Below are 13,866 nucleotides of genomic sequence, written 5' to 3' on the forward strand. Positions count from 1 at the left end.
GGGAACCTGGGTGGCTCAGTCGGTTAAGCGGCCAACTTCAGCTCAGGTCACGATCTCATGGTCCGTGAGTTCGAGCCCCGCGTCAGGCTCTGTGCTGACAGCTCAGAGCCTGGAGCCTGTTTCAGATTCTGTGTCTCCCTCTCTCTCTGACCCTCCTCCGTTCATGCTCTGTCTCTCTCTGTCTCAAAAATAAATAAACATTAAAAATTTTTTTGAAAAAACAAACAAACAAAAACCCTTCTTGACAAATCGTAATCACAGGTGCATTTGTCTGCTTCCTTGTTGCTGTCAGCCTCCTGCACCAGACTGTAGCTCCAGGAGGGCAGGGCCGCGTCTGTTTTGTTCAGCCCCTCCCTCCACACCCAGGGCCCAGCACATACTAGGTGCCCAAGAAATGAATGAAATGGGTAAGGCGGACGGGGTACTAGGCCAGATGATCTGGAAGGCCCTTCTCTGACAAAGCAACCGGGGCGAGCTTGCCAAACCACGCACCCAATCACACTGTGATGGCCTCTGATCCAAAACTGCTCAACGGATTCCCTCCGCTGTAGAACAGAAGCCCGGGTTCCTGAATGTGGTTTCCAGGCCCCTGGGGGCCCTGACCCCCTGTTGCCTACAAGGCTTCTTTCTGGGCCGGTCAGTCTTTAGGCTTTGGGAGTTAGCGCAGTGGTCCCCACACAGTAAATATAATCTGAGCAAGCGAATGAACCAATGAGCTTCTTTTATTTCCCCAATCCCCAGCTCTCTTTTGACACCGAGCCTTTGCCCCCTGCCTGGAATGCACCCTGCTTTTCTGTTAGTGAACCCTTGTACTCTGCTGGGTCTCAGCTCTGACGCTGCCTCCTTCCTCCGTAAATCCCTGGAGAACCTGGTGTGAGGTCCCTCGGCGTGCTTCCCCATTCCTGGGTTCTGACAGCCCCTTCTCCTCTCTGTCTCCCTTACCACTCAAGGCAAGGACATGCCGGCTTCACTGTCCCATTCAGAGTCCCTTGCACCAAGCCTGGCACACAGTAGTCTGGAAAGGATGCCAGGAAAGAGAGGGCAAAAGTCTCCATGGCCCCATTTTTCCGGTGCCGTGTGGAATGCAGGACAGGAACAGAGCAGGGGGGGAAGAGAGGTAGCTCAGGGGATGCAATGCCCCAGCCCCACAGCTGCACCCGCAGGTCCCTCCCTGCTGCCCCGGCAAGGTGAGACAGAGGACTGATGTCTGGCGTCATCACACAGGTCACTCAAGATGCAGGAAGACCGTCTGAAGGACTCCCTGGTGGAGGTGGCCCCCAAGAGGCCATCCAAGAGCTCTGTCTGCTGCTTCTGACCATCTGGCCCAGCCAGGACAGGACGGCACCCCTCGGGTTTCCTGTTCCTCGGCTCCTGTCCCACCTGCCTGGACACAGCAATGACAGAGACGGCCAGCTCGGATGTTCAGGAAAACCCCTCCTCCGGTCAGGACTCGGATCCCAGGGTAGGGCTGCCCTTTGCACTCTGAAGAAGGACTTTGCTGAGGTGATGGTGGTGAAAACTCTTTAAAGAAAGGAAAAGTCTAGAAAAATGAATGAAGGAAAGCACACCGCATTCTTGGGCACACATCTCTGGGTGTTAATATTGCAGGGTGCATGTGCGGAGGTCTTATTTCCCTTTTTATATGTATTTGTATTTCCAGATCTTCTGCAATGATTCGGTGTTCTTGATATAATCAAAATGAAAAATAAACGCTAAGGAGAGGGAGAGAAACTTCCCTGGGAGCTTGCTTCGGGGCTGATTGCTAACGGATAGAGCCTGTTAATGACAAAATACTCTTTATTCAAGCAGTCCCCCTGTTTCGTGCCTGACAAAGCTGGTGAACCTTGTCCCATTCACCCGTTTGCAAGCATGGAGTTCCTTCCGCGCAGAATCCGAGTCTGGGGAAAGAGCAATGTTCTGATGGCCCCTGACAAGCCCTGTTCCTCCTGTCTCCTGTCCCCCCCTCCCCCACTTCCTTTCCCCCAGACCTGACTCTAAGGGGTCGTATTCAAGGATCACCTGCTCTAACGCCAAGATGTCCCCTGGTGCAGCTCCCTGCCCTCAGTCGTCAGTCTCCGGGTGCTCTCGAGGTCCAGCTGGGGTGTGGCTGGCGGGGCCTGGGGAGCAGCAGAGACACTGGCTGCGGGTCACTCGTGGCCCCCTCTTTGGAGCTTTTGTAGGGATTCCCAGAACTGCACATTTGCCTCCCGAAAGGTACAGCACCCCCCGGGCTGCGGTCTCCCGTGCCCTGAAGGAGCTTGTTTCGAGAATCTTAGGGAGACGGCCCCTCAGTGTTGGACTATCTTCCGTCACGTATGTGTGTCGTGATTGTTGTCCCCGTCATCTAACCGCAATGACACCCACCATGTCCTGAAGGCCAGCGTGTGCAGGATGCAGGGTGCGTAATGATAACTTCGTGATCCTTCGATCCTGGTGAATTCCCCAGCTGAATCCAAGGAAACCCCGGTTCCGTGGGGGAGACAAGCAGAGACAGTTCCAAGAGAAAGAGGTACAGAGCAAGAGACTGCAGGAGAGGAAGGGAGGGCGGGAGGTGGAAGACAGAGCTTGCCTACAGGTCGAATCGGTCTCCGATCTTGGCCCCCATCCCTCTGCTCGGTTCTGAAAGGGATGCCTCCACAGCAGTGAGCTCTCTGTCGATAGAGGCATACAAGTGGCAGTTGGGTGACCCTTGGCAAGAGGCAAGGTGGAAAAGGTTCAGGCTTCCGAAGCCACCAAAGGTTGGATCCAATGCCTTTAACGGACCCCATTCAACCTCTAGACAACATGCCAGGATGACTTTGTGATCTAGGCAGTTCTCTCCCTGGCCCCTCTTATGGATTCTTTCTTATCCCCGATCTCTTCTCCCTTCCTGGATCCTCTCCGTCAGCCCACAAGTGTCTCCCTGCTCTGAGAAGTTTCTAGATTGTAGTAGGTTCCAAGAGAGACAGACAGACAGGGAGAGGTGGGCTGGAGACAGTGATGTGTGCCCATGGACGAGGGTGGGAGGCAGGTCTTGCTGTTGCTAATGGCTCTCTCTGGGGCCTGGGGACCTGGCAGGCACCAACGTCTCTGTCCGGTAGGCCAGCGAGTTAATGAGGCAGGTAAGCAGGGTGTGATTCCTGGGGGAGCCAGGAGAGCGGATAGAGCCCCTGTCCTCTGGGGGACCCCGTACAGAAATAGCCCCCAGGCCTGCCCCTTTCATCTCAGCTCTGCGCCCGCTGGAGGCAGCCAGCTCAGGTTCCCTAGAGGTGGGGTGCCAGAAGGGACCACACACCTGCCCAGAACCTTCTCTCGGCTTTCTCTGGCTAGGTCCAGCTTCTGTGCCGAGCAGGGCTGTGGAGGGGCCGCCAGCCTTTCCTGGTGTCAGAGGGCTCCGGGTCAGCAAGCAGGGCCCAGGAACCTCAGAGCAGCACGAGGCAAGTAAGGAGAGCAGCAGGAGGGGCTCAAGGTAGATTTCAGAGGGAGCATCCAGGCAAGTGGTGAGTTCCCAGGGCACGTCCGCCAAGCAGGCGCTGGTCACAACTTCGCTTGAGGCTGGTTCGGAAAAGGAGGGTGAGGGCGCCTGGGGTGGCTCAGTCCGGGAAGCGTCAGGCTTCAGCTCAGGTCATGATCTTGGGGTTCATGGTTCGAGCCCCGCGTCAGGCTCTGTGACAGCTCAGAGCCTGGAGCCTGCTTCGGATTCTCTATCTCCTCTCTCTGCCCCTCCCTCGCGCCTTCTCTCTCTCTCAAAAATAAATAAACATTTAAACAATTTTTTTAAAAAAGAAAAGGAGGGTGGGACTGGGCTGATGGGGCTCAGGCGGTGGAGGGAGAAGGGGAGGGCAGGGGGACAAACTGGAGTGTGGACAGAGGTGTCAGGGAAGAGAGATTTTTGGAACGGTGGGTGGGCAGGAACAGAACAGGCGTCGTTTGCAAAGCTCCTACTTTGCGCCAGGCACTGTTCCGAGCACTTAGCTTGTATCACCCCATTCAACCCTCACATCAGCCCTGTGAGACGAGGCTTGTGATTATCCCCACTTCACAGCTAAGGAAAATGCGGCACAGAAGATGAGTCGCTTTCTGCAGCCACACGGCTAGCAGGTGGTGCAGCGGGGGTTTGAACCCAGGCTCTGGCGGCCCCAAGCGTCGCCATGAAGTTACGGAGCTTCTCCTAGGAAGGTACGGACGCTTAGGTGGAGCCGGGGCCGGGGCCCTGGACCCTTTCTTTCCCTCCCCTCGTCTCCACTTCTGTCATTGGCAGCAGGCCTGGGCCGGGTGAATGAAGAAAGGGAAGACAGGGCAGTTAGGGACTGAGGCTGGTCCCTCGGTTCCTCCTTCACCCAGTTCCTGGAAGGAGCCTGAGACCTTGCAGTGGCGTGGTATTGGAGGCAGAATTCACACAGGCCCCCCTGAGGTCTCTTCTCGGCTGCCCTCGGGCCCCAGAGGCCAAGCAAGTCCCCCAGGCAGGGCTCTGCCGCAGGGGCTCAGGGGACCCCCGGCTCCGAGCCAGAGAGGGGTCTCTCCAGACTCCCCCTGCCCCCAGTGTAGGAGAAAAGGGGAAGGAAAGTAGAATCAAGACCCCACGGACATGTCACGTTTGCTGCTGGATCTCTAGAAGCTGGTTCAGGGTATAGACTCAGGACATATTTATTGGGTTAATGGGCAAGTCTCTTCCCAAGAAAGCTAGGGATCCCAGCCTGATCCGCATGGTGGCAGGTGCAGACAGTAGCCCCCACTGGGCTGACTCTGGGATGTCTAGACTCCGTTTCCCAGCCTGGCTCCGGGGGCCCCCCATGTTCTCAGCATGTAGGACGCAGTGAGGGGGAGAAGATCCGACACCTGGGGAGCGGTGCCTCCCCCCACCCCCACTGGGTGCCCAGCACAGCCACAGAAAGGCGGTCGTTCCCAAGCTGGTCCGCCCCGTAGAGTCATCTGGAATCTTTCAAAAAAGCCCACATCAATGAAATCTTGTCACTGGGACCCACGCATTAGTATTTTTGAAACTCCTCAGGTGATCCCCATGCACAGACAAGCTTGGGAACCGCCGGCAGGGACTTCACACCTTCTCAAAGCCCTTCCATATGCACTTTCTTACTTGAACCTCGAATTAAAATCTGTTTCACAGGCAGGCAAGGTTTTGTTTACAAATATATATGCGCGTGCGTGCACGCACGCATGCACGTGCGTATACATAGACACACACACGCCCCCCAAATTCGTTTTGCACTCCCTGCAGGAATTTTATTTATTCATATTTTTAAAGTTTCTTTATTTATTTTGAGAGAGAAAGAGAGAGAGCCTGAGCAGGAGAGAGGCAGAGAGAGCGGGGTGGGGTGGGGGTGGTGGGGGGGGGGAGAGAGAGAGAGAATCCCAAGCAGGCTCCATGCTGTCAGCTGAGAGCCCGGTGGGGGGCTTGAACTCGTGAACTGTGAGATCATGACCTCAGCCGAAACCGAGAGTCAGATGCTTAACCGACCGAGCCACCCAGGCACCCCATCCCCGCAGAAGTTTTAGAAATAAAGAAGTTAAGGGGCGCCTGGGTGGCGCAGTCGGTTAAGCGTCCGACTTCAGCCAGGTCACGATCTCGCGGTCCGGGAGTTCGAGCCCCGCGTCGGGCTCTGGGCTGATGATGGCTCGGAGCCTGGAGCCTGTTTCCGATTCTGTGTCTCCCTCTCTCTCTGCCCCTGCCCCGTTCATGCTCTGTCTCTCTCTGCCCCCAAAATAAATAAACGTTGAAAAAAAAAAAAAAATTAGAAATAAAGAAGTTAAAGAGAGGAGCATGAAAATTACCCTTCTGTAACAGTTACTGTTGACATCGGTTTTATCTTATTTCCTTCTCTACAGTTGAGGAAACTGAGGTAGGGAAACCTCAGGTAACTTCCCAAAGTCACGGAGCTACAGCGTAGCAGAGTCGGGACTTGAGCCCACGGTGTAGACCGAGCCCGTCCCACCAGGCTGTTGTGAGGTCTCAGGGGACCGGTGCATGCCAAGGGGGCCCCCTGGATGCAGGGCTCTGGGAAAGGAGGGGCGCTCAGCAGGGGAAGAGGCCGGTTTCTACACTGTCCTTGTGCGTGTGGGGCAGGATGGAGCCTAGGCCGGAGCCCAACGCCACGTTCACCTCCGGGCTCACAGCCACACCTGAGCGACTGCTCCGTCTCGTCTTTGCCGGAGTCTGCGGCCTCATCCTGCTGGTGGGGCTGGTGGCCAACGGGCTCATGCTGGTGGTGGTGGGCCGGGCCTCAGGCGCCCCCCGTCCGCTCCTCGCCCTGACCAACAGCCTCATGGTGAACATCACGCTGTCCGACCTGCTCTTCCTGGCCTGCGTGGTGCCCGTGCTGCTGCTCAGCTTCCTGCGGCCCCACTGGTGGCTGGGCCCCGTCCTCTGCACTGCCAGCCAGGCCACCAACAATGCCACCATGTTCTGTACCTTCTACAGCATGGTGGCCACGGCTCTTCTGCGCCACGTGGCCGTGGCCTGGCCCGACGTGGCCCTCCCGTCTGGCCGGGGCGCCCGCCTGCTGCTCTGTGGGGCCGCGTGGGTCCTGGGCCTCACTGCATCATTGCCTACCTGGCTGTTCCAGAGGGTGGTCGTGGAGGAGGGGGCCGTGGGGGCCCCGGCCTGCCTCTTGCTCCTGAGCCCTGCCCAGGCCTCCTGCTACTTCAGCCTGCTGGGAGCCCTGGCCTTCCTGCCTTGTACGCTGGGGCTGGGCTGCTCTTTCGGCCACGTGGGCTGGCTCCTGCGGACACGGCCCCGTGGCCCCAGCGGGGAGAGCGTCCGGGAGCACCAGGAGAACGCAGGGCTCATCCTTGTGGTGCTGGTGGTCTTCGTGCTGATGTGGGGGCCCTGCTCTGTGCTGGGCTACGTGGCAGCCGTGGGCGGCCTGCCTGCCACGCCGGGGGCTTTCGTGGCGTCCAGCCTCTGCACCATCCTGGCCTATTCCAACTGTGCCGTCAGCCCCATCCTCTGCTTCTACCTCTCCCGCCCCTTCCGGGCAGGGCTCAGGGACCTCTTCTGCAGGCCAAGGGCAGCCAGGCACCCTGGGGGTGTGGGCGGGGCCGGTATGGTGATGGAGAGCATCCAGCCTGGCCTCAACCCAGGTCCCGGGAGGCCTCTGGGGTCTGGCGAGGGTCTGAGAAGATAGGCTGACGGGAGGGCTGAGAGTCAAGAGAGATGGGAAGACCCTTAGCGACGTTAGAGCCGGTCCCCTCCATTTTGCCAGTGGGGACCCTGAGATCCAGAGAGGGCAGGTGGCCCAGCAAAGGTGAGACAGCAACCAAAATGGCAACTAGGTTGATGCTCCCATTCCACCTTGGGACTCAGATACCTGTAGGCTCTACTACTTTCTAGTGGTGTGACCCTGAACAAGTCCCTTAACCTCTCCATGGCTCCGTCTTCTCATCTGGAAAGTGGGATAATGGTAGCACCTTCTTCACAGGGTTGTTATAAAGATACTTGTAACACACATAGAGTGCTCAGAACACCTGCTGCTTCATAAGTGCATATGAGTGTTGGTCATCGCGATTATTATCGTCATTTTATTTTTATTAATTCAGGGGCACTTGAAGGGAGTGGACAAGTGATCGGTAAAGGGACTTCCAAAGGCATAAGTGTGGAGGGGAATGACCTGGGGAATGACAGTCCAGGGTCCTTAATCCTGAGGGCCGGTGGAGCAAATAGGGGTGAGGAGGGAAGACAGCTGCACCCGGGGTGGGAGCCCAGAGGCCAGGAGAGCCTTTCAGCTGCCTCTCCCTCCTCTGCCTGCCCTCTCCTAGCTCAGTCACACACACCTCTCAGCCCCACGAGGGAACACAAAGTCAACCTTTGTGCCGTGACTTTCTGAACGCCCTCCTTTCTTCTCTGTGGTTTCCTTCCTCTCTCCAGAGAAATGAAAGGTCCCCACCTCTCCTACCCAACCTCCTCTGAGAAGCTCCCAAACTCCACGCCCTGCCTCTGGCCTCCCGGTAGCAGGCCTCAGTCTTCTGTGTTAGTGGTGGAACCAGGGAGGTGATCTCTACTTGAAGTCCTAAGACAGAATGTTCAACGTTTTCTGCTTGGTAACAGTGTTACAGCTAAACACACACACACACTCTCTCTCTCTCTCTGACTCCATGGTCAAAAAGCTTTCGAAACACTGGATTGAACCAAGTTAAACTGGTCTCTTTGCTGCAGGACTTATCAGAGCCTTGAATGCTCCAAAGGCCACTGGGATTCTCTGAGAGGGGCTCAGAGTAGGCAGTTCCCCAAAATCCATGCCAAAAAACCAATGTTTCATGGGCCATACCTTGAGAAATAACCCAGGAGAGAAGCTACAGTGTCAAGCTCAGTAAAGATGCACTTGGCCCCCCTTGGGCAGTGGCTCTGAGACTTGATTCCCCTGCCAGGTGGGCATCTCTGCTTGACGCTTTCCCACAGACGTCCAAGGTGAGGCAAAATGGGTCACTGGTTATGGGAACTTCCCTCTTCCCAAGCTATGACCCCACCCGGTACCCACTCCAAGCACATCGGAATGCAAGTCAGAGGGTGATCTAATTATAGGGACAGCCATGAATCAGCTCTAATTTACTATAAAATCATAAGAAGAAAATAAGTCCCCAACTTTGGTATAATTAGTCCCAAATTTCTGGTGATGTGCAGATTGGGAATGGCTGGCTGGAGGGCTAATCTGAGAGTGAGCTTGCCCAGAGGAGGGAAGAAGTCCCCTTTCCCTGCGATCCTGGGCTCTGATGGCCACAGGGGTTGATAGACGAAGAGGGACACGGAGGGCAGGGGCTGCCCTCTGAGGGTACAACTGTGCGTGAATCAGTGTTTCCAAACTTGAGCAGGGCCTGGCGTGAGTGCTAGGTAAATACTTGTTGAGGGATGAGTCAGTGGGTGATCAAATGTAATAAACTGACCCACCTGTTTTTGAGAATAATCTGATCATGTTATTCACCTCTCTCACCTCCTGACTCCATTTCACTCAAGAGTAATGCTAAAGCCCTAACCACGGCCCACAAGGCCCTATGCACTCTGGATTCTTCACCCCCCTGATCTCACCTCCTGAACTATCTCCCCACTTAATACAGTTCTAATCACACAAGCCTCCCTGCTGTCCTTCACATCAAGTATGCTCCTGCCTCAGGGCCTTTGCACTTGCTGTTCCTTCTACTTGGCCTTGGATACCATCGTGCCTCCTCTCATTTCCTTAGGGCTCATTTCAACCTTCACTTCCTCAGAGAGGCTCTCCCTAACCACCTCATTAAAATATCACCCTGTCCCTCTCTAGCCCCTTATTTTCTGTTCTTTGTCTTTGTAACTCTTATCACCACCTGAAATTAAGTTATCTACCTATTTATGTGGTTACTGGGTTTTCCTGTCTTATTTATGTGTTTGTTGTAAGCTCCATGTGGAGACGGGACCTGTGTTTTCTTCATTGCCGCATCCTGAGTGCCCAGCACAGACCCTGGCACATAGTAGTTGCTCAGTAAATCTTCATTAAACAAAAGAATGGAAGAAAGATGGAGAGGAGAACCTGGACTCTGTTGAACAGCAATATATTTTCTATTTTTCACAGAGAAAGGAAAACAAGAAACTTTAGTAAAAGAACCAAATTTACTCCAGTTTAAGGCAAATTTCACACAGAGACTGTCTCAGAGACGGGCACAGGACCAGACAGCATAGAAACACCACCATCATGCATGACAGGGAGGGGAGCGGCATTGGGCAGCAGACGGGCGCGGGGGAGGTGGGGGGGTGGAGGGGGGGTGGCGCCCAGGCATGGGATGTGCAGTGGGCCTCGGAGCCTCATGCTGCAGGAGGGGCTGGCATGCATGACCAAGGCTGGGCAGCTGGTTGGGCCCAGGGGTGAGATCACCTGTCTCACCTTCCCCACAGCAGGGGCAGGAGCTTGGGCTCAGACACCAGAGCCCAAGGCTGAAGGACTCAGGTGGATTTGGGGTGACAGGATGGAACAAGGTGACCCCAAAGGCCAAGACGGCCTGGGGTAAGGGGTCGCACTGCTAAGGAGTGGGATGGGGGGAGCTAGGCATGGCATGAATGGACTCTCAGGACATCAGAGCTGAAGGTAAATCCGGGACCATCTGGTCAACCCTCTTGACTTACAGATGTGGAAACTGAGACCCAGAAGGCAGGAGGGCCTTGCTTGGGTTCCCACGGGCGGCAGCTAGAGGCAGGGCTTGAACCCAGGACCTCTATCTCTTATCCCCGTGGGTCAGAGGGGCAGTGTAGGAGTGCTGGGGCTGGACTGCTCCTTCCAAGGCCCCCAGGGGGGTAGCAGAGGCCTGGGCCCCAGGGGCCCCAGGCAGCTCTGGCAAGAGGAGGGGATGCCTGGAATCAGAAGTCAGCTGTAGAGATGCCCGTGGGTCTACACCAAGGAAAGGCCTGTGGATCTGTGGATCTAAAACCATGTCCTTCTGGGCTTGAGAGGCACCAGAAAGGACCCTGTGCCCAAAAGGCCTCCATTCCCAGCCCACCATGCGGCCTACGGCCTCCCCTCACAGCCTCCCCTGCGTGGGTCCGCAGGGCTCCCAGAGCATGCAGGTGTCCCTGGGAAGGGTCACATGTTCAGGCATCCCTGCAAACCCAACAGCCTCACAGGGTTCACTGGAAATAGGGATGGGATAGATACTGGGGTAGGAGGGCAGGGGCCAGGTATAGAAATAGACACCACAGGAGGAGGGAGGCCCAGCCCAGGCTTCACGGCCATATAGGAGCAGACGGGATTGCCAGGTGGGCCGAGGGGGACCTCGATTCTCCTCACTGTTAACACCTTCCTGGCTGGGCCAGAACCAGGTATCAGGGGGAAATGAGAAGGGCAGGGGCCCAGAACCTCACCTCCACCACCTGTACCCTCCCAATTCCCTGGGTTGGGCCATAAGGCTAGGAAATTAGAGAGGAGTCTTCAGAGGCCCCGCCTCCTGCTGGCCTCCCAGGCACACATGTTACAAAGGCTGGGCGGGGCAAATTGCAAGAGACCCCGCCTATACACCCCCCCCGCTGGGCGGGGCAAATTGGAGACCCCGCCTACACTTCCACTGGCCTCCCCGGGCCCCAGCCGCCCGCCACAGGCCAGGGGACTTCGGGAAGAGCGCTCAGATGTGTGTGTGCAGGGGGGAAGCAGGGGGCGTGCGGGCTGGGGACTGTGGGGGCGAGGGCTCTGGGGCCGCAGGCGGGGGGCGCGGGCGGATGCCCTGTGACTTCATGTAGGACACCAGCTGGTCAGGGATCTCGGCCAGCACATCGCGGGCCAGGCGGGCCATGCTCAGCACGTGGTTGCCAGTGCGGTCCACGTAGTCCCTGAAGGGCACGAACTGGCCAGAGGAAAGGCAGGGTCAGGCAGGGTCTCCGGCTGGACCACAGCCCCCACATCTCCAGGCCTGGGTTCCTGTCCTATTCCTCCTCAGCCTCGGCCCTCTGCACTCACCCCCTCCCCATGTTGGTGAATTCTCATAGCCCCTGTTCTCTCATTCACTCAACAGATTCGTACTGAGCATCTACGTCATGCCAGGATACATCACCAAACAAGAGCACTTAATCTCGGAAGTCCTGGCACCAACACAGGGACTTAGCCGGTGCTCAGGAAACGCTGACTGAGCCCCCTGGCTTGGAAGAGCGGGCCTTCCCATCTCCCCCCCACCTCTCTCTCTTTGGCTCCACTTCTCCTCTTCTCTCGCGCGCTGACACCTAAAGTCAGGCCCCTCTGGCTTCCTCCCAGGCCCCTTGAGCCCCTCACCACCCCTTGAATGCCTCAGCGCATTCCTGGCTCTAGGCCTTTCTATGCAAGGGTCCCCCCTCCCAGACTGCCCCTGCTCTGAGGTCTAGCCTCCTCTCTTTGCTCTCTACCCCTGCAATGAACCCTCCTCCTTTTTTCTTTTTCTCTTTTTTTCTTTTCTTTTTAATCCAGGGGTTCTGGAGAATGTCAGTTTTTATTCCCAATCTCCTAAACACTAGGGACTCAGTCTGCAGGAGATTCACAGACAGAAGTGCTTACTAAGGTGCATTCTGAGGCTTGACTGGGCAGGGACACCCTGAGGACAAAGACCTGTCTGCTCATTACATCTGCCATTGTACATGGGATGTTCAGACAGGGCTTCAATTAAGCAAGCACTGCCCGTTCTCGGAGAGGGCGGAGAGGGCCGCAGCAACACTATAGACACCTTCCCCCCCACCCCCTTCAAGGGTTTGCCCTCCCACTGGGAAGGCAGCCCAGCAGAAGACAATGGAAGGTGCAAATATCAAGTGTGAGTGCTCCGCATGCAGGAGGCCAAGGAGACCTGGGGGCTCAGGGAGAGCACTGGCAGAGCATTCTGGTCGGGGTAACAACATTAGGGGTGAGTCTCAGACATGGGAGAGAGGGGTCCAGCTGGGGGAGAAGTGTGACCCAAGCACTGATTCCCGCTCCCTTCTCCGGTGGCCAGGCCACTCTGGGGCTCTCTCCAGGGCCCCTTTCTAGAGAAGTCTCTAAAAGGGGGGGTGTATAAGGCCAGCCTGGCTAGAGGGGCTCTCGCATCTTCCTTGGAGCAGGCAGGATTTGGGTTTCACCTGGACAATGTCCCGTTCTGCCAGCTTCCCCCGGGAGGAGATCCGCACATCGTCACCATCCAGCTCCACCATGGCTGTGTGAGGAGAGGCATTGGGGGTGGGGTGAATTAATGGTGGGCACCTGGGCCTGGCACACCAGTGGAACTTGTCCTCCAATCCCAGGCCAATCCAAGGCAGAGACCGTCAGACCAGATCCCCATGTTAGAGATGAGGAAACTGAGGCCAGGAGACAGGAGGAGCCCAACCAGGTGAACCCCTGGCTTCTAGCCCAGTGTTCCAGCTCCCCCACCCTCCCCAAGCTCCCAGGGTTGGAGGAGGGAGGAGTGACTGGGCCTCCTCCCCACAGCCTTGGGATGGGTACACAGCCCGACACACCCTTCCCTGTGCAAACAAACACACCTTTACACCCTGTGCTCACCCAGACAGTCACACCCACCCATGAGCTCTCACTCTTTGGGGAAGGGTCATTCCCAAGGGCCTGAAGCCTCTGGGGGAATACCTGGGGGGATGGGGACTTACCGTCGAACTCCGCCTGGCCCACGCCAATGATGATGATGGACATGGGCAGTTTGGCAGCCTGGGAGATCATGGGTAGGGGCAGAAAGGGGTGGGTCAACAGAAGACAGAAGGAAAAGAGAAGAAATGGAACAGAAGGATGGGGACACGCAGAAACACAGAAAAGGGGGGAGGCGGAAGGACACAGACAAAGGGAAACCAAGGTGAGGCCCCAGAGAGGAAGAGAGGGTCGAGAGGGTGAAATGGGTCACAGGTCTGCTTCTATGAGACACCCCCATCCCCGCTTCTGTCCCTGGGCCACCAAGTGGGACATCTTTTATGTGGGCAACTAGGAGTGCCAGCTGGGGTGGGAGTCCCTTATGCAGGGAGAACACCCAGTAGGGGGAGCCATGTTCCTGGGCCTCCCCCACCCTGGGCTCCCACTGGACCTGGCCAGGCTGGGCTGGGGTCTGGGGCAGCAGTCCTAGAGATGGGCTAATAAGGGAACCATAGGCATCTAGAGGGAGTGGACCACCTAGGGTGGGTACAGAGGTCATCGGTAGGACCCTTCATCAGCCGGTGCCCCCTCCGCCCCCCAAACCCCACTGCGTGGAAAGCCTCGTCCCAAGGGTTCCTCTAAAGCAGCGGGAAGGCATGCCCCCCACCCCCATTTTCTTCCCCCCTCCCCACCCCCCCAGCTCACATTGACGATAGCCTCCTTAGTCTGTGCCATGTCCGAGATGACCCCGTCCGTGATGATCAGCAGCACCGAGTACTGAGAGCCATCCTGCACCGCGGCCGCGGTCCTGGGGTGGGGTGGGGGCTGCTATCTGTCTGGCCCGCTCGGTGTC

General features: G+C 57.0%; 3 protein-coding genes across 6 annotated transcripts in view; 2 read left to right on the forward strand and 1 right to left on the reverse strand.

Annotated features, from left to right (window-relative positions):
* RAB44 (RAB44, member RAS oncogene family) overlaps positions 1-1,747 on the forward strand; it is a 33,722-nt gene extending 31,975 nt beyond the window's left edge. For both annotated transcript variants that reach the window (XM_047859620.1, XM_047859621.1), the window contains one exon: positions 1,225-1,747. In XM_047859620.1, coding sequence (XP_047715576.1) covers positions 1,225-1,315 — 91 coding nt within the window. In that variant the 3' untranslated portion in view covers positions 1,316-1,747. The remainder of the gene's footprint in view (positions 1-1,224) is intronic.
* Positions 1,748-6,062: 4,315 nt separating this feature from the next.
* On the forward strand, positions 6,063-7,121 carry LOC125166433 (galanin receptor type 1-like). Its single transcript, XM_047860357.1, has one exon. It carries the CDS (start codon positions 6,063-6,065, stop codon positions 7,119-7,121), a length of 1,059 nt encoding a protein of 352 aa, XP_047716313.1.
* Positions 7,122-10,542: 3,421 nt separating this feature from the next.
* The window catches only part of CPNE5 (copine 5), a 93,886-nt gene continuing 90,562 nt past the window's right edge, over positions 10,543-13,866 (reverse strand). For all 3 annotated transcript variants that reach the window (XM_047859068.1, XM_047859067.1, XM_047859069.1), the window contains 4 exons: positions 13,719-13,821; positions 13,040-13,097; positions 12,521-12,594; positions 10,543-11,289 (listed from right to left, as the gene is read on the reverse strand). In XM_047859068.1, the coding sequence (XP_047715024.1) occupies positions 11,071-11,289; positions 12,521-12,594; positions 13,040-13,097; positions 13,719-13,821 (454 nt within the window). In that variant the 3' untranslated portion in view covers positions 10,543-11,070. The remainder of the gene's footprint in view (positions 11,290-12,520; positions 12,595-13,039; positions 13,098-13,718; positions 13,822-13,866) is intronic.

The sequence above is a fragment of the Prionailurus viverrinus genome, chromosome B2 (genome assembly GCF_022837055.1).
Source record: "Prionailurus viverrinus isolate Anna chromosome B2, UM_Priviv_1.0, whole genome shotgun sequence".
In the NCBI taxonomy this organism is placed as follows: domain Eukaryota; kingdom Metazoa; phylum Chordata; class Mammalia; order Carnivora; family Felidae; genus Prionailurus; species Prionailurus viverrinus.

What these genes read in the sequence shown, in the direction of transcription:
- LOC125166433 (XM_047860357.1), top strand. Translation starts at nt 6,063, where the DNA reads ATGGAGCCTAGGCCGGAGCCCAACGCCACGTTCACCTCCGGGCTCACA.